This window comes from Pseudorasbora parva, chromosome 9 (assembly GCF_024679245.1).
Source record: "Pseudorasbora parva isolate DD20220531a chromosome 9, ASM2467924v1, whole genome shotgun sequence".
NCBI lineage: Eukaryota > Metazoa > Chordata > Actinopteri > Cypriniformes > Gobionidae > Pseudorasbora > Pseudorasbora parva.
The window spans coordinates 47,326,391-47,346,138 of record NC_090180.1 but is presented as its reverse complement, the minus strand read 5'-3'; the positions used below and the strand labels follow the sequence as shown (position 1 = coordinate 47,346,138).

At 37.9% G+C, this 19,748-nt stretch overlaps 1 protein-coding gene across 1 annotated transcript in view; it reads right to left on the bottom strand.

Moving 5' to 3' along the window:
* The window catches only part of eef2b (eukaryotic translation elongation factor 2b), a 29,350-nt gene extending 13,346 nt beyond the window's left edge, over positions 1-16,004 (bottom strand). Inside the window, exons 1-7 of the mRNA XM_067452871.1 lie at positions 15,853-16,004; positions 14,251-14,465; positions 11,400-11,581; positions 3,278-3,489; positions 1,997-2,175; positions 1,457-1,562; positions 405-657 (exon numbers count right to left, since the gene is read on the bottom strand). Coding sequence (XP_067308972.1) covers positions 405-657; positions 1,457-1,562; positions 1,997-2,175; positions 3,278-3,489; positions 11,400-11,581; positions 14,251-14,465; positions 15,853-15,855 — 1,150 coding nt within the window. The 5' untranslated portion in view covers positions 15,856-16,004. The remainder of the gene's footprint in view (positions 1-404; positions 658-1,456; positions 1,563-1,996; positions 2,176-3,277; positions 3,490-11,399; positions 11,582-14,250; positions 14,466-15,852) is intronic.
* Positions 16,005-19,748: the final 3,744 nt, after the last annotated feature.

The window sequence follows — 19,748 nt, the reverse complement described above, 5'->3', positions numbered from 1 at the left end:
TCATGAAAAGGTTTAGCCCAACCCTCTCAAACAGATTACAATTTCATTCGGTTTGGGCATTTTTATTCCGACTGAGGTGTTTATAAGGAGCATTTGCATTAAACGCACCTACTGTAAAAAAAATAAAATAGCGCTACATGGCACTTTAAAAAACGTATTGTTTATTTATAGATCAATTACGGGTATTTCATGTTTGAATGCATATTAGAATATCGAATAAAGTGACAGCCCTAGTGGCCTTTGAGAATAATTTTTTTTTAATCAAATCACATTTAAAAAAAGATTAATCAAAAACAATTTGCCCAGCCCTACAATTTAAGTTACATAACTCTCCCTGACATGCAATAGGCACATGCCCAGAATACCGAATGCATAAATATACTATAAAAGTAAAATAGTCATACCCATGGCAGCTTCATCATCTCCAGGTCCTTCATAAAGCAGCTCGCAGCGGTACCTCTGGGCCGTGACGGGAGAGGGCAGGTGGATGGTGATCATCTGAAGCAGAGCCTCTCCAGCGGGCAGCCAGCGGCGCATCACAGCCTTCAGCAGGGGCTTGCCTTCTTTATCCTTATCCTCAGAGTCCAGCTTGATGTCCAGCTTCTCAATCAGCTTGGCGGTTTCCTCCTTCTTGAAGTTCATGATGGCATCGAACACCTGGAGATTGAGGAAGACGGTTATGATCACCTAGCCTGACGTGGTCATACTCCATTCTAGTCAGAATATGAGTTTGATGCTCCATTGGGCTGTGATTAAGGGGCGTTATTCAACCAAACCAGGAAAGACCTCAATTGGATCAGACTACATTTAACGTTAGTTGTCAAATGTCAACAGAATTCAACTGCACTGTGTTGCCAAGTCTGCGGTTTTCCCGCAGGTTGTTTTCCATTTCCGCAGGTTGAAGTGAAGCGACCTCAAATTGTGATATATAGACCCAGGAATTAGCAGGCAAGCTAGCCAAAATAACACATTTTACCCCTAAATCACAATTTCTTTCCCCGGAGAACCCCCCCGAGAAGCTATTGTTTTGGGCTAGTAGTTGGCGAATTTTGTTGTAAAAACTTGGCAGCCCTGTCTGTATGCACGCTGGAATAATCGATCTATGCGGGTGTTTTAGGATAATAATTTAAGGATACACAGAGTATGAACATGATCATTTCAGTGAGAACTAGTGAGGGTGAATGCATTTACGAACAAGTTCTCCATGTAGGATTTGAACCCAAGCGCCTTTGATGATGTGCATGATTATCACCTGTCCCATCATTGTCTAAAGCTCACCCTGAAAATTTGATTGGTCCGATCAGTTTCTGTTCAGGCATAATTACTCCTCTATGGATCAAGTCCTGACCAAACTGCCCGAGCTCAGATGTTGTTTGAGTTTGGCTAGCATCCAGGCTAATGATCACCCTGAGCAATCGAAAAACGACGAGGCTTCGGTTGGCAAACAGACTCGTACCTTGAAGATGGGGTCCAGGATGAGCTGGGCGAAGGTGCGGGGCAGCTTCTTTCCATCAGGGCTGGTGGCGGACTTGCTGAATTTACCAGTGGCTGGGTCAAAGTACCTGGAAGAGTAACCGAGAATGAGTAACATGCAAGAGTTTAAGAAGCACGGGTAATTTCGAAGTTCACATTTTTCAAGTCAAGTGACAGTAAAGACATATATAATGTCACAAGATTTACATTTTTTTTATTTAACATTCTATTCAAAGAAAAATATCACTTTCCCGAAAAAATATGAATATTGATAATCATATTTCTTGAGCAGCATATTAGACAAACCTGATCTGAAGGATCATGTGACACTGAAGACTGGAGTAATGATGCTGAACATTCAGCTTTGATCACAGGAATAAATTACACTTTACTATATATTCACATAGTAAACTCTTTTTGCAATATTGTTTTGACTTGTTAAAATCAAATGAACAGCATTTCTGATCATCAGAACATGATTCAACTCATTAAAACGTTTATTTTAAACCGCTGTGAATCTCACCTGTCACCCCAGAGTTTCTTCATCATGTCCTCCACTTTTTTACACCGATCAGCTGGGCTCAGTTGGGCTTCACCCTTTGCAGCAAACTTGGCCACATACATCTCAGCAAACTGTTTCAGAGTGAAGGCCCAGCCGTGCAGACCGGACCCAAAACCCACAGTACCGATCACTGGATCAATCTGAGAGAACGCAAAATAAATATGCATCAAAAATCAACCCAACCTCATCACGACTCCAACATAATTCACCATTACGACTCTGGAAGGATTAAAGGATCAAGTGCAGGTCTCAGATATATTTTGGTTGTTTTTCTTCAGCTCATCAGAGTGGTGCATGATTTCTCATCATTGACCATTTTAGCACTTTACTCATTTTATAAGTTAAGGAAAAGAGTAGGGATGTCACAAGTAACCGTACTTCAGTACCCACTTATAGGCAGCCGCTCAGTCGCTTTCGTGTGTACTAAGAGCAGGGTTCACACATTTCTACAAATATATTTCCATGACTTTCAGGCAAAAATTCATGACAAACTTCCATGAAACATCGGTGTACTCTCAATAGGCCTGTCGCGATAGCCAATAAATCAATTAAGCGCACGATAAAAAAAGAGCTTGATCATTTTTCCCGCCGCGATAATTGCCATTTGCATGCTTTTTTTGTTTTCCTCGTCTCTCTCGTTGACTGCGCGCGCCTCGTTCGTTTGGGGAGGTGTTTATACTCGCACAGACCGGTGCGGCGTGATGAGATGTCATGCTCGGCCAGATTCTCCTGGAAATCGTGCTTCTTCTGTTGCAGAGCCACACGCAACGTTACAAAATTTGACGTGCACAGCGCCAAGCAAAATGGGGCGCACTCCGTTGACGTCATTTTTGCCGAGCGCACCCTCGCGCAGAAGCGTTGAGTATAACGAGGCATAAACCTACACTTAAGTTGCCAGTTTGATAAATGCGAGTTAATTCTTCAGTGCAATCTGTGTGTGCTAAAAAAGGCACATAAGTTCCTGTAGAGATAGCAATACACAGTCTCCTTTTTCTGCCAAATAAATGAAAAGCATGTCAATGTCTTCTCTCTTACTGTATCAAAATCTCACCTAGCTGTCCTCAGAGATGGTCAAGTACAGTTTGTGCATGATTACAAGATGCAATTATAATTTTTTTAAATACTGTATCCTAAATTAAATAGAAATAAGTTCTTTAGAAATAAGTTTAGAAATAAGTTCCACTGTCTCGGACCGCTAGTTTTAGCATTGTGACATCCTTACAAAAGATGGCATGTTCTCACCATGATGTTACCCATGGGTCCGCCCTCATCCTCGCCGTAGGTGGAGATGATCACGTTGACGTTCTCCACGATGCGCTGGAAGGTTTGGAAAAGCTCCTCAGGCTCCAGCTGCAGCTCCAGAAGGGCCCGGTCCATCTTATTCATCATCAGCACGGGCTTAATGCGCTCGGCGATGGCCTGTCTCAGCACCGTCTCTGTCTGCACGCACACACCTGAGAAAAAACACAGACACTTAGCATCCTGTAGATTCAGCCAATTTCAGACCCTGATAATTAGGACCCTATGAAATCAGTTGCATTTTCCCCCACCAATCTGAGAGGAATGTCAAGAATAATTAAAGCTGCGAGCAGCGATGACGGGCCCAAGCCGGTGGCACCGCCACCCCGGTGGCATCGGCTTAACTGTGCACAGCAGGCCAATAGGCATTTAATATGGGAAAAAATAAATAAAGGGACTATGTCAAAGTCAATTGAATTCACCTCATTAACTGCAGCAACTGGTGCTGCTATGACCAGGAACCACAACACTCACATCTCTGAGATCAATTACATTTTATTCATTAATTTTATTTCAGATGATGTCAAATGTCAATTTCAAAATGAGTGCAGAATACCGTCCAAATGCTGAAGTTGTATTATCCTTACACTTCTCTTAAAAATAAATTAAGCCAAATCACAGAGACCGCAACAATGATTTTAATATCAGTGTCAGGTAAGAGTAATATGCGTGCATAAAATTTATGGAATTATTTTATCATTAAATAATTAGTTTAAAGAGGTGTCATACGTGATCTTTGCAAACACAGCACATGACCTTCTTTAAAGCCCATGTTATAGAAAACAATTAAAAGTATTGGGACATCACTTTCAATTATGTGCAAATATATTTTTTTGCAGCTCAAAATTTTGTAAGTTCAGAAGACCAGTATTTAATTAAAGATATAATATATGTTTTTGTTTTTTACTTATTTTTCACAATAAAGTGATATATATTTGTGATAGCCTATGATATGAAAGGGTTAAATTATGAAAACACAAGAGAAAAGGTGACACACACACAGAGTGAGAGAGACCCCCTCCACACACACACACACACACACACACACACACACACACACACACACAGTGATCCTAAGAGAGGGAGAGGGAGGGGGGAGGGGGAATGACAGACACAAAATCTAAACAGTGAGAGATCATTGTTTTTATTTCACTGTCTGAAAACACTGTTTTGCAATAACAACAATAGTTTTATCTTCAAAACAGTGTTCCCTAGGACATATCCAACCTGGTTACTAAATAAGGCTACACTTCCAACTTCTGGTTATTCTATATACCGGTAGCTCATTGGTTATCATTTTTGTCCTTAAACATTAATCTTCTCATTTTTAAGTTACACACACCAATTACTTTTTGTTGAAAAAGACAATTAAATGTGTTTTTTCCTTTGTTAGTAATTTTTTTTTAAATATTTATATGTTTAATAATTATTTGTATTAACACAATTATTTAACTAATTATATAAAACAATATTGTCAATGCCCTACAAATAAACTGGTTTTATACATTTATTTTTTTATTCAAACCCAGAATAATATGTTTTATCCTTTAATGCAGGCCAAAGCACAGCATTGAGAGGTAATCTTTTTAGCGCACACGCACGCACACACACACACACACACACACACACACACACACACACACACACACTCATGTCTGGTTCACTATCTTTCTGGGGACTCATAGACGTAATGGTTTTTATGCTTTACAAACCATATATTCTGTCCTCCTGCCCCTACCCCTAAACCTTCCCATTTCACAAAACTTTTTTTTCAAAGCATTTTTACATTTTCAAAAGAACTCATTCTGTATGATTTATAAGCTTTTGTACCCATTGGGACCTCAATTTAGGCCCCTACAGTGACATGTGTCCCCATGAGTCTGTGTGCATTCAGGTTGAAGTCCCCACCAGGCTAGAACAACACACACACACACACACACACACACACACACACACACACACACACACACACACACACACACACACACACAGTAGTAATGCTGAAGTATGCTGCAGGCAACTCAAATCAGCTCAGCCCATCCCCCCATCCACAACACCCCCCTTCACCCCCCCCCCCCCACACACACACACCCCTGCCCCTCACACACACACACACACACACACTCATGTCTGGTTCACTATCTTTTTCTGGGGACTCACCATAGATGTAATGGTTTTTATGCTGTACAAACCATATATTCTGTCCTCATACTCTGCTCCTACCCCTAAACCTACCCATCACACAACTTTCTGCATTTTCACCTTTTCAAAAGAACTCATTCTGTCTGATTTATAAGCTTTTGTACCCATTGGGAAGTCCCCATGAGTCTGTGTGCATTCAGGTTTAAGTCCCCACCAGGCTAGAAAACCATTCACACACACACACAGAGGTAAGGTTTTTTTGCTTGAAAACTTATACAATATTGCCCTCTACTGGTCATTTAAGTGAGAGCATAAGTGTTGAAAAAAAAAACAAAAAAAAAACAGTGTGATATAGAGAATAACCAGCAGGTGGGAGTATAGCCTTATTTATGAACCAGGCACTTGTGTTCTTATTTTGTGTTTTTTAGGCTTTTGCTACGGGACCACCGTTTGAGATATCCAATAACCGTTCGCATTTTAGCATCTTCTGTATATTTACTTCATGTTGTCCGAGTTTGGAGGAGATTGAATGAATCGCTTTTGAGGAGAAGGTAAAAACTCAGAGCTCGCTTTGCCACTTCTTGTTATCTTCCAACCAAATTATCTGACTTCCTGTTGGTCAGAGCTAATGACTGTAAATTAGAATGTTGTCCGGCTCGAAATGTACAATATATATACCGAGTTTGGTGAATGTAGATAAAACTAACCCCCCCACTTTGGACAAAAGTGACACACTTCCTGCTGCCAGTTGGTGGCGCTATAACTTTGACTCACAAAAGTCATATCCATGTGATCGGCCTCTTACAACGAACACACAGCTGAAGTTTCATCAAAATGAATTAATGTATGCAAAAGTTATAACACACTTCCTGTTTCCCTTTTCTCGCCATAAATTTGTCTCTTCGCCACGGCCAAACCGTTCGAGGTATCAAAAAGTTGCTTGCAATTTAGCATTCTCAGTGTCTTGACTTCATGCTGACCGAGTTTGGTGCTGATCGGGTGAATCGTCTAGGAGGAGTATCGCAAATTCCACAGCATGCGTTTTCCGAACAACCCATAATAGCTCACTTCCTGTTGGGCTGACACATAACTTAGAGCACGAAAGTTGTTCGGCCCGATGAACTCTATATGTGTACCGAGTTTCATATGTGTACGTGAAAGTGTGTTTCATTTATAGACCACGTTTTCAGACCCCACTTTAGGGGGCGCTGTCGAGCCCCCCTGCCACGCCCGGGTCCCAGCCTCAGCCCGGCCCTGATGGCCGCGCATTCTGATGCGTGTGCAAAGTTTCAAGAGTTTTCGAGCATGGGAAGGGCCCCCAAAATGCCCAAATAGTCGGGTTAAAATAATAATAATAATAATAATAATAATAATTAAAGCTGCGAGCAGCGATGACGGGCCCAAGCCGGGGGCACCGCCACCCCGGTGGCATCAGCTTTACTGTGCACAGCAGGCCAATAGGCATTTAATATGGGAAAAAATAAATAAAGGGACTATGTCAAAGTCATTTGAATTCACCTCATTAACTGCAGCAACTGGTGCTGCTATGACCAGGAACCACAAGTCACATCTATGAGATCAATTACATTTTGTTCTTTAATTTTATGTCAGGTGATGTCAAATGTCAATTTCAAAATGAGTGCAGAATACCGTCCAAATGCTGAAGTTGTATTATCCTTACACTTCTCTTAAAAATAAATTAAGCCAAATCACAGAGACCGCAACAATGATTTTAATATCAGTGTCAGGTAAGAGTAATATGCGTGCATAAAATTTATAGAAGTTTATAAACAGGAGAATATTTGAAAATTGCTCTAATATGCCACATGTATCACAGCAGCTGGTGCCACTATGACCACAAGCCACACCTATTATGAAATTTAAATATAGATTTTTTTTAATGCATTAGGATATAATGGGTCACTCTCAATTATGTGGAAATGCATCTTTTGCGGCTCAAAATTTTGTAAATTCAGAAGGCCAGTGTTTAATTAAGATATAGTATATTCTTTGTTGTTTTTACATATTTTTCACACTAAAGTGATAGTTATTTGTGATAGCCTATGATATGAAGGTTTAAATTATGAAAATCAAGAGACAAGGTGGCACACACAAAGAGTGAGAGAGACCCCCTCCACACACACACACACACACACACACACACACACACACACACACACTCACACAATCAAAATGAAGCTGGCACCATCCCCCTATTAACAGACACACACACACACTGAGAGAGAGAGAGAGAGAGAGAGAGAGAGAGAGAGAGAGAGAGAGATTAAACATGATTTTCAACAAAACAAAAATAGTAAAGTATAAACGGTGGGGAAAAGTTTCAACCCACACTCATGATGTAATTTAAATATAGATGAATTCTAATGTAATGGGATATAATAGGTCATTTTCAAATATGTGCAAAGTTATCTTTTGCAGCGCAATATTTTGTATTTATTTCAGTATTTAATTCAAGGTATTTGTAGAGGTTTTTTTTTTTTTTTTTTTTTTTAACTTATTTTTCACATTTGTATTAGCCTATGATATGTAAGGGTTCAATTATTACCATCGAGAGAAAGTGACACACACACACACACACACACACACACACTGTAGAAAGCTGCAGGTATTAATCAGCCCATCCCCCCTCTACACACACACACACACACACACACACACACACACACACACACACACACTTCTGGTTCACTATCTTTTTGGGGACTCAGCATAGATGTAATGCTTTTTATGCTGTACAAACCATATATTCTGTCCTCCTACACTGCTCCTACCCCAAACCTACCCATCACACAAAACTTTCTTCAAAAAACTCATTCTGTCTGATTTATAAGCTTTTGTACCCATTGGGAAGTCCCCATGAGTCTGTGTGCATTCAGGTTTAAGTCCCCACCAGCTGAGAAAACCATTCACACACATACACAGAGGCAAGTTTTTTTGCTTGAAAACTTATACAATATTGCCCTCTACTGGTCATTTAAGGGAGAGCATAAGTGTTGAAAAAAACACACAAAAAAACAGTGTGATATATAGAATAACCAGCAGGTGGGAGTATAGCCTTATTTATGAACCAGGCACATGTGTGCTTTTTTTGTCTTTTTTAGGCTTTTGCTAAGGGAAAACCGTTTGAGATATCCAATAACCGTTCGCATTTTAGCATCTTCTGTATATTTACTTTATGTTGTCTGAGTTTGGAGGAGATTGAATTAATCGCTTTTGAGGAGAAGGTAAAAACTCAGAGCTCGCTTTCGACTTTTTCTCATTTTCAAACCAGATTATCTAACTTCCTGTTGGTCAGAGCTAATGACAGTAAATTAGAAAGTTGTCCGGCTCGAAAAGTACAATATATATACCGAGTTTGGTGACTGTAGATAAAACTAACCCCCCACTTTGGACAAAAGATGGCGCTATTGAGCCCCTCTACCACGCCCGTTTCTGAATCTTTGCTTGCATCTTCTGGACAGCATGTCAGATGTGTGTGTTGAGTTTCATGCAATTTCAAGCATGCTAAGAGTCTCAAAAACACATAAAAAGATTATTAGACTTTGACACGTTGCCATGACAACAGTATTTCAAGAATCAGGAATCCATTCATATGTCTATATCTGCCATGTTTTGACATTATAATGATGAAGTTTGAAGTAAATCGGGTGAAAATAAGATGGGGATTTAAAGCAATTTTGAAAGTGACACACTTCCTGCTGCCAGTTGGTGGCGTTATAACTTTGACTCACAAAAGTCATATCCATGTGATCGGCCTCCTACAACGAACACACATCTGAAGTTTCATCAAAATGAATTAATGTATGCAGAAGTTATAACACACTTCCTGTTTCCCTTTTCTCGCCATAAATTCGTCTCTTCGCCACGGCCAAACCGTTTGAGATATCAAAAAGTTGCTCGCAATTTGGCATCCTCAGTGTGTTGACTTCACGCTGACCGAGTTTGGTGCTGATCGGGTGAATCGTCTAGGAGGAGTATCGCAAATTCCACAGCATGCGTTCCACAGCATGCGTTCAACAACCCCTAATAGCTCACTTCCTGTTGGGCTGACGCATAACTTAAAGCACGAAAGTTGTTCGGCCCGATGAGCTCTATATGTGTACCGAGTTTCATATATGTACGTGCAAGTCGGTTTGATTTATAGACCACGTTTTCAGACCCCACTTTAGGGGGCGCTGTCGAGCCCCCCTGCCACGCCCGGGTCCCAGCCTCAGCCCGGCCCTGATGGCCGCAGATTCTGATGCGTGTGCAAAGTTTCAAGAGTTTTCGAGCATGGGAAGGGCCCCAAAAATGCCCAAATAGTCGGTAAAAAAAATAATAATATATAATAATAATAATAATCCTTAGAAGAACAATAGGGCTCTGCGCCCTTTCAGGGCTTGGGCCCTAATAATAATAATAATAATCCTTAGAAGAACAATAGGGCTCTGCGCCCTTTCAGGGCTTGGGCCCTAAATATGGATTGGAAATCAACTGAGCTACATCACTAAAGGATCAGTGCAGGTCTCAGATACTGTGTTTGGTTGGTTGTTCTTCAGCTCATCAGAGTGGTGCATGATTTCTCATCATAGACCATTTTAGCACTTTACCAATTTTAAAAATTAAAGTTAAGCAAAGGAGTGCACTCACAAATGCTGATTAATAAGAAAAAAAAAACATTGTGAAATATAACTATTATAAAATGGTTTACTATGAGAATATATAGTATAAACAGTGCTGTCAAATCAATTACCGGTAATCGCGTCCAAATTAAGTTTGCATTTATAGATGTGTGCAGTGTGTAATTATTTTGAATGCACACATTTAAGTCTGCATTAAAATTCTACTGTACAACAGATATAGTTGTGACGTTAAACTGAACTTATTCTGACAGGTTGCTGTGAAGACCTTTGAGTTTCTGTGTTCGTGATATGATGGTGGTTTTTATCAAATTAAACAGTAAAATGCTCATGAAGTCAGCATGAATATGACTCAGAGCTGCTCTGGAGATGATGTTCGTTCATTCATATGAGACAGCAGAGATGGAAACACACGACTCATGCGCGATTCAGTGTATGTGTGTGTGGCAAGTTAAATTAAACAGCGGTTGTGCGCTATTCGTTCAGAGATGCACAGAATTTGTATTTATATAGTCTTTTTGCGGTTTAATATTCAGACACTAGTTTATATCAGCAGATGCGTTCTCAGATACTAAAATTTGGTATCGATTGATTTAATGGGAATCAATACTACTACTGTAATTGGTCTGTACCCTTAAAAGCAGGGCTGTGTGATATTAAAGAAAAATGTGATATGCAATACCTTGTTAAATAATGCGATACAATATTGCTATTAGTGTGTAAAATCATATACACACACACATATATATATATATATATATATATATATATATATATATATATATATACACATACATACATTTTTTTTACCATTTGTGTTTCACATTCTTTCTGGGAAAAGAAAGCATCGCTACAACTTCTAAAAGTGACCAGCAGTGTTTTAGCAAAAATGTATGTCAAAAAATGTGTGTATTTGGTAGTTCGAGAGTGTAATAAGACAAAACAGAACTGAAGGGATCACGTGCTTTCAGAGGCCGCTTTTGCGCAAGTTTCGGTGTGTCAGACAGCAAGGAGATGTTTTTTGCAAGTTATTACATGTAACTTAACATCAAGCAAGTCACATAAGTAACCGTAGCGGTGTGCCCAGTCTATTCTCTGCTATATGCCAACCTAAAACGTACACTTTTCACAATGTTGAAGTAGCCTATTAAAATCATTCAGATATTGCGTGCGACATTTCGATAATTTCAATATATTGCACACCCTACTTAAAAGTACCAAGTTCGGTATCCAACCCTACATATCAATAACAATATGATGCATATACATAGTTTAACATTTACCAGAGACGCAGTCCACCACAACCAGAGCTCCATCGGTGACACGCAGAGCGGCCGTGACCTCTGAGGAGAAGTCGACGTGGCCAGGAGAGTCGATCAGGTTGATGAGGAAACCAAACCCATCCTTACACTGCTTAATGAAGGCCATGTCATTCTCGCTCAGCTCGTAGTACATGGAGATGGCGCTGTAAAAGAGGCACAACAGAAGAAAACTCAACAAGCAGCTCTTTGCACGTCAGTATTAGACACTTGGCTTGGCTGTGGTGTCTGTTCTAGTGAGCAGGTCACTAGAGCTGGGCGATATATCGCAGTAGTTTTGACGACGATGTAAAATTTTAAAATATTGTGAATATCAAATATTTAAATTTTAAGCATACATTCCCAAAGAACGTTACCAGATAACAGTGCACAGCTCTGCTTCCATCGTTCACTGAACATTGAAAGTTGAAGTGTTTAATATACATGCGCAGCGCATGACAAAAAGAAACGGAAACATGCACGCATGTGAAAAATTAGTGCAGCACGGGACATGATCGAGCCTGACTCTGACGTGAAGCGTGCACACACCTTTCAGACAACATGCGATAGCGATAGGCCTGTCGCGATAGTCAATAAGTCAATAAATCAATTAAACGCACAATAAAAAGAATGAGCTCAATTTTTCCGGCCGCATTAATTTCCATTTGCATGCTTGTTTTTCTCATCTCTCTCACTGACTGTGTGCGCCTGGTCTGTTTGGGGTGGTTTAACCAATGGTTTATACTTGATGCTCAGCTGGGTGAGACGTCATGCTCTGCCAGATTTGCATGAACTCGTTCTTCTTTGGTTGCGGAGTCACACGCAAAGCGTTACAAAATTTGACGTGCAAACCGCCAAGCCAAATGGAGCCTCGTGCACGCCGCACTGACGTAATTTTTGCCACGCGTACAGCAACACTGAAGTTGGCAGTTTGATAAATGCAAGGTAATTCTTCAGTTACATCTTTGTGCGCTAAAAAGGCACATCATTTCTGTAGAGATAGCAATACACAATATCCTTTGTTTGTTTTTTGCTATCAATGTCTTCTCTTGCTGTATCAAAATCTTCTCTAGCTCTTCTCAGAGATGGCCAAGTTCAGTTTGTACACTATATATATATATATATATATATATATATATATATATATATATATATTTTTTTTTTATTTTTTTATTAATACTGTATCCTAAAGTGTGGATAATTAAGCTATATATCATATGCTTAAGTAATTTTGTGTTAACGATTAAAAGAAAAAACAACAAGAACCGTACAGAACTGAAAACCATGACCCTAAAGCTGTGATACGAACCGAACCGTGGCTTTTGTGAACCATGCCGCCCCTAATATGCAGCTAAAACACAATTATCCATTGCAGTTTTCATCCGTTTTATTTATTGGACATGGTATTATTGAGGATATTAAAAATGTTTTTGTTATCAGTGTTAAATAGTCTTTAGAAATAAGTTAATTGATCTTTGAAAAGGTGTACCTGCATTATTATGCCATTATCATTATTTTAGATGAAAATGGTCTAATAACGACAATATTATTATCGCAATAATTTCTTGGCCGATTTATCGTCCAACTAAATTTGTTATCGTGACAGGCCTAGATAGCGATTCAGTTCTTTCGTGGATTCTTGGGTTTGAATGGTCAAAAATATGTAAAAATGCACATCCTGGCAGGCAAACATGTCTTTAGTAAACGTGTACAGTTGAGGAAACTGATCCATGCAGGTCTTAAGCCGTGAATAACGTTAATCAAACAACAATGAAAAATAGGAAAAAGAAAACATGCTAGGCTAAATAACTTATTTATTAAGAATCAGTGTAGCCTATAGTTCATTTATAGAGTTAAGTCTAAGCAGTATTTTTTAAATACATTTGATTTAATGTATTTCATGACTTGCTACTGTTAAACAGACTTATAGCTGAAAAATAAAGCCGTTTTTGTCATTGTTTAAAAAAATAAGTGAAACGTGCAAATTATAAACAAAGACAATTTAAAATCCATTTTGTTTTTAAGTAATTTGAAAAAATATTAAATTGCTCGTATCATTAAGATTTGTCATCCCAACCTGTTCCCTAAATGTAAACATTTTGTATTTTATTTAATCTAAATAGTTTTTCTTGTTTTAATGGGGCCAAAAGAAAATCATGTTTTTTTTAATTATTATTTAAAAGCCATTGCAAACATTGAGATGCATAGAATCATCCAATTGACAAATCGAGATAGTTTAACATATCGCCCAGCCCTACAGGTCACAGATAATCGGTTTGGGTTATGTTAGTCATAACAGGTGCAGGGTCGGCTTTTTCTTTGAGTAACAAACTATTTTATTCTGAAGTGGGAAAATAGGTATGAATACCATAGAGCACTGACACCGCCGTTAAACAGCACTTTGACCTCATGCACATCACAGCCACTCCCTACAGTTTATCATTAGTTCTCATGGCTGATTGATTAGTTATTCAATTGCATTTTATTTACAGGATTGTAATATTAAAATGTCCTGATATTATCAGGTTTAGTTGTGGCATGATAATGTTTAAAAGCTTTTTATTTAAAGGGTTGCAATATTCATATTCCTTGATATTTCCAGCTTTAACCATGCATGATCATATTTTATGCTTTTAATTGTATTTATTTACCGGTTTGCAATATCAATTTCTTGATTTTTTCAGGTTTAGCTGGGCATAATGTTTATATGCATTTTATTTACAGGATTGCAATATTAATTTCCTGACATTTTCAGGTTTAGCCGGGCTTGATCATGTTTACATGCATTTTATTTCATGTTTGCAGCATTAAACCACTGATTGTCCAGGCGTCTTACGTGGATTTGATGGTGATGCAGCGCTCTTGCTCGTCTTTGCGTGTGTCAGTGAAGCGGGTCTCTCCGGCGCGGGCAGATGCGATAATTCCAGCCTTGGACACCAGAGAGTCGGTCAGCGTAGATTTGCCGTGGTCCACGTGCGCAATCACGGACATGTTACGGATATTGGACTTCTTGTCCATGATGGCACGGATCTGGTCGACTGTAAAGTTCACCTAGAAGAGAGAACACAAGCAGTGAGACATCATTCATATGTCTATATAACACACGCACAATGCATATGGTAATGATATAAATATGAATCGTCTCAGGTTCAATATAAATATCACATGCTTATAGCAGAGCCTGGCAAAAGTATAATAAACTAGCAATAACAGTGATTTTTCAGCTGCTATGCGACACTTCATGAGCTAGATTGACATTAGAATATCATATTTGCTTAATAAATGTAGTAGCTAAACAGCATGCAATATATTTTTAAACATTGTATGATTGAGAATATGCTTTATTACTGCACAATAATTTCCTGTAACAATAACTTACAATAACTACATAGAATAATTTATAACTGCATTTATAAATACAACACCTTTTTATATAAACGGTTTCATGTATATAAATTTATCCAAACAGTTGTTCCCATTTCTAATAAAACAATAAATTAAAGCATATTTGGCGTTTCCATGGTTTCTAAAGAATAAAACCGGAAATCGAGGGTAACCCGTGGAATGACGTCACTGATAGGCGACGGACACGGTCCGTGTCCTGGTTAAAACAGCTTATTTTTCTAGATTTAAACATTCTTGGAAACATCTGGGATAATCCAAGTACACAAGTCAACTAGATATATAACTTATAATGGGCTTTGGATACTTAAACTCTTACATATTGTGGCTTCAAAACACGTGAATAAATTAATATTTTAAAACATTCATCGCTTGCGCCCTTTCTACTGGAAGCCACTGCGCAAACAATAGGAGGCCATGTGCGTGATGTAACCGCGCTGATATCCCGCACATGCGGGGCGCACTGGTTAGATCACGTGACTCCGGTGTGCCGGTGCGCGTGCGGCTAGCCTGAACACACCCGACCGTTAAACCAACCGGCAAAGTGACTAAAACCACACACAGACTCTCACAAACACAATAACTAGTAGTGGAATAAAAGCATTAAGATATAGAAGTACATATGAAAAGCCAACCGGTGGGTTTTTTATTATGTTTTCCTCAGACACGCGATTTTCTCAACAATACGTGGCATCGTGAGCTAACGTTAGCCAGGCCCGGTCTGACAGAACCGGGAAAACGAACCAAACGACTCTAGGTTAAAACATAAGGCTGTGCTTAAGTCATTTCACTGAGAATGTAAGAAACTACTTATCATACAGCTGTAAAACAACGATATATAATTCGTGTATTGCTTTAAAAATTAGTCATGCCGCAAAACAGCCGCTGCCATTTTGTTTTTTGAGAAACAACTAGCCGGCCTTTTCCCTCACAAATCGATCCTAAAAAAACCATTAAACAGAAAAATAATTATTCTAATATTTGAATATGCTCCCCGAACAACGGTTCCTAATCAAATAACATGTATGATACGCACCATTTTGACAGATGGTTGTGGATTCGCTCAGCACTGATATTGGGACAGAGAGCACGCTGCCTTCCGCTGGTGGGGACAGGCAGGGGAGAAGGACGCGTGACGCGCAGCGCGCGCTTATATTCAGCAGGCGCGTTCGTGTGAGCGTCATGACGCAGCCAGCGCTGAAAAACAGAGCTCCTCCTGGCGTCACACATCAGCAAAATCCAACGCGTCTCCTGTGATGAGGAAAGAGTTTACCGCTTATATAATATAGAGGAAACATCAAATAAAGAAATAATACCACATCCATATATAAATGTTTAAATACGGGTCTTGGACAATATTTAAATAAATAAATAAACAAGCAAATAATTAATGCCACATCCATATATAAATATTTAGCCATGACACTAGTACACTTAAAATAAATAAATAAATAAATCACATCCATGAAACTATCGTTGTTCAATAAATAAATAAATAATGCCACTTCCATATATAAATGTTTAGATATGACACTAGTTGTAAAATATTAAAATAAATAAGTAAATAAATAAATAAATAAATAATGCCACATCCCCATATAAATGTTTAGCTATGACACTAGTACACTTAAAATAAATAAATACATAAATCACACCCATGAAGCTATAGTTGTTCAATAAATAAATAAATAATGCCACATCCATATATAAATGTTTAAATATGACACTAGTTGTAAAATATTAAAATAAATAAATAAATAAATGTCAAATCCATGAAGCTATAGTTGTTCAATATTTAAATAAATAAATAAATAATGCCACATCCATAAAGGAACACTCCACCGTTTTTAGAAATAGAGGGCTTATTCTGCTTTTTTCCTTCATTTAGATATGTGGGCAAATGCATTTTTGTCTCAGTGCATGCATTGTTTTAGCTTGGCGGGGTTAGCTTAGCATAATGAATGGAATCCTATGTTGCCAGCTAGCATGTCCCGAGTAAAAGTGATTAAAAAAAAAAAAACACCCACCTAATTACTTCTTGTGGCCTGCGTATTCACAACGAGTACAGATAGCGATGCAGATTGAGACTGGTGATTTCCTCGGCAGATATTGACTTGGGACTATATTATGGGGAAGCAGAGATATCACGCAGCACACTGCGATCGCTCAACAGCCGGAGGACGTGAGGATAAGAGCCGTGATATCTCTGCGCCCAAGTAGCAGTGCTTCAGCCAAAAATCCAATAAATTAATAAAAATACATAAATACATAATTAATGACACATCCATAGGCATGATATCAGCTAAATTGGGCCACTTTTTGGTAAATTGCTTGTGACAATAATACAATAACATATATGCCTTTTCCATGTGTTTTTATGATTAATAATGACTGTTTTGTATAAGCTCAAAAGTTCTTGAAACATCAGCTGTGCCAAATTTTTTTGCATGAGCATTTTAAGGTAAAATGGGCCGTTGTTACGAGATTTTCGGTTTCTGAGCTTTTCGGTTTCAGTGGGCGGGGCTTACATGAATATTCATGAGTTTCCCGGACGTGAAACTGAGAATTTTAGTTCACGCACATTTGTTACTCAGCATATTTAATGGATTATCTCAAAAAAGGTAAATAATTTCGGCGCGAGATTATGGCTAAACTATTTATTGTTTCAGAACAGTTCATTATTATTATTTGCACGTTTTGTGCAATTGTCCCTGATGAATGCAGTCATTCACGTGTAATGTTAGGAGAAGCAAACTTCAGGCAGCCTAGTCGAATACATTTAGAAATTTCATTTCGTTGTTATTTTCCTTTGTGCTCTAGTGTCTTTTATCAGATTATGAACTGCCTGTAACAACTGAAATAAACCTATTATATTGTATCTGTGGACATTATATTTTTTGTAACATATAGCCTACTGATGATGTGTTACCTTTCCCTTTTCATGAGCATAACAATTGAACATTCTCCATGTTCTCTGATTGTGAACTGTCTGCTGTGTGGTTAGTCACAGTCCTGAAAAATGTTGCTGATTTGTTTTTGTTTTTTTCATGTTTCCAATTAAAAAATGTATGAATAAAATAATTTTAAAGTTTGAAATTAATTGTTTTACAAACAAATATAAATTTACAAATAAAAATTATGACACTGTTTAAGGTTCCACTTACACTGTGAAACCAAATATTCCAGAACACATATCCGATTTCCAATAGAAGAACAGATAAATAATATGCTTATGAACAGATTATCATTTTATTTATTGTTATACACTTCTGTTAGCTTTAAAACTGTTATCCCTCTGCAAATGATTGAAATAACACCCACAACCATGTCAGTGGCCTAATAAAGATTTTGCAACCTATACTGATATTACTCTCTGTCATCTGCTCTTTCTTTGACCATTTCATTTAATCTTTCTTTCAGTTGCACTGCCTGGATGATACACATTGATGATCATTTATATCTGATCTGTTTTGATGCACAACAAACACTAATTTATCAGTCATAAAGTCATAAAGGCCTGGTTTCACAGACAGGGTTTAGATTAACTAGAATTAGGCCTAGTTAAATTAGGAGGACATTTAGCTTTAACATTAAACATGCCTTAGAAAAAAAAACATTAATGGGTGCATCTTGAGACAAAATAATGGAACTGATATATATTTAAAGATATGCTTTCAGTTAAAACAGCTAGACTTTTCTGTGAAACCGGATGTGTTTCATAAACATGTAGGTTCTTAATTGGGCTTCATAGAAACACTTTTGACTTTAAATCTTGAAAAAAAAATTTTAATCACTCTTAAGATTTGCAAGGCAAAAGTTTGGAATCACTATGATTTAAATGTTAACTTTTATTCAGCAAGAATGGATTCTATTGGTAAACAACAACAACAAAAATACAGTAAAGACAAAATGTTACAAATAATTTATATTTCAAATAAATGCTGCTCTTCTAAACTACCTATTCATAAAGAATCCGGAAAAAAGCAGCAAAAGCAGCACAACCATTTTCAACTGTGATACATGTTTCTGGAGCAGAAAATCCCTATATTAGAATGATTTCTGAAGGGTCAGGACTCATGTGACACTGAAGACTGGAGCTCTGCCATCACAAGATAAAAAAATAAAATAAATATAAAGAATACATTTGGTAAAAATAGTTTTTAATTTTATTAATCAGATAAATGCAGCCTTGGTGAACATAAAAAAGAAAGACCTTTGAACAGTATTATTAGCCTAAAGAAAAACAGGCAGACTTTTCTCATGACACTTTTAATTCAAATTGTACTTCTGTAGACCTATTAAAGCAACACATTCATGCTTGTGTGTGGTTTTAAGTTATTTGATAAATAAAAATGAACAAGAATTTAAGAACAAATCACACCAGGATAGATTAACTTTTTAGTCCACATAAACAAATACAGGTTTATGAAAAATTATGACAATTATTAAAATACCGTTTTAAAGCATCATGGTACAAAGAAAGGAAAATCACAACGAAATGAAATCAGTAGGCTACGACTAGTTGAAGTTTGCTTAAAGCCTGCAATCTTTTATTCAGGTATAGCTACTACCACTGCACAAAACATGCTAACTAATAAATATTTCGTAAACGCAATAAACAATTGAAGTTTAGGCATAAATTCGCGCGACATTGAAACGATTTACCTTTTTTTGAAACAATAGATTTTATCTGCTGAGATACAAGGAGGAGCAAGCTAAAATTCTCAGTTTCACGCGCATGTGCGGGAAACTCATGAATATTCATGTAAGCTCCGCCCACTGAAACCGAAAATCTCAGAAACCAAAAATCTCGTAACACCGGTCGAACTAGCAGTCAAACTGCAAAGGGAAATAGTAATTTATCATCAATTTGAATTTTAAAACACAACATACGTACACACACACACGCACACACACACACACACACACGCA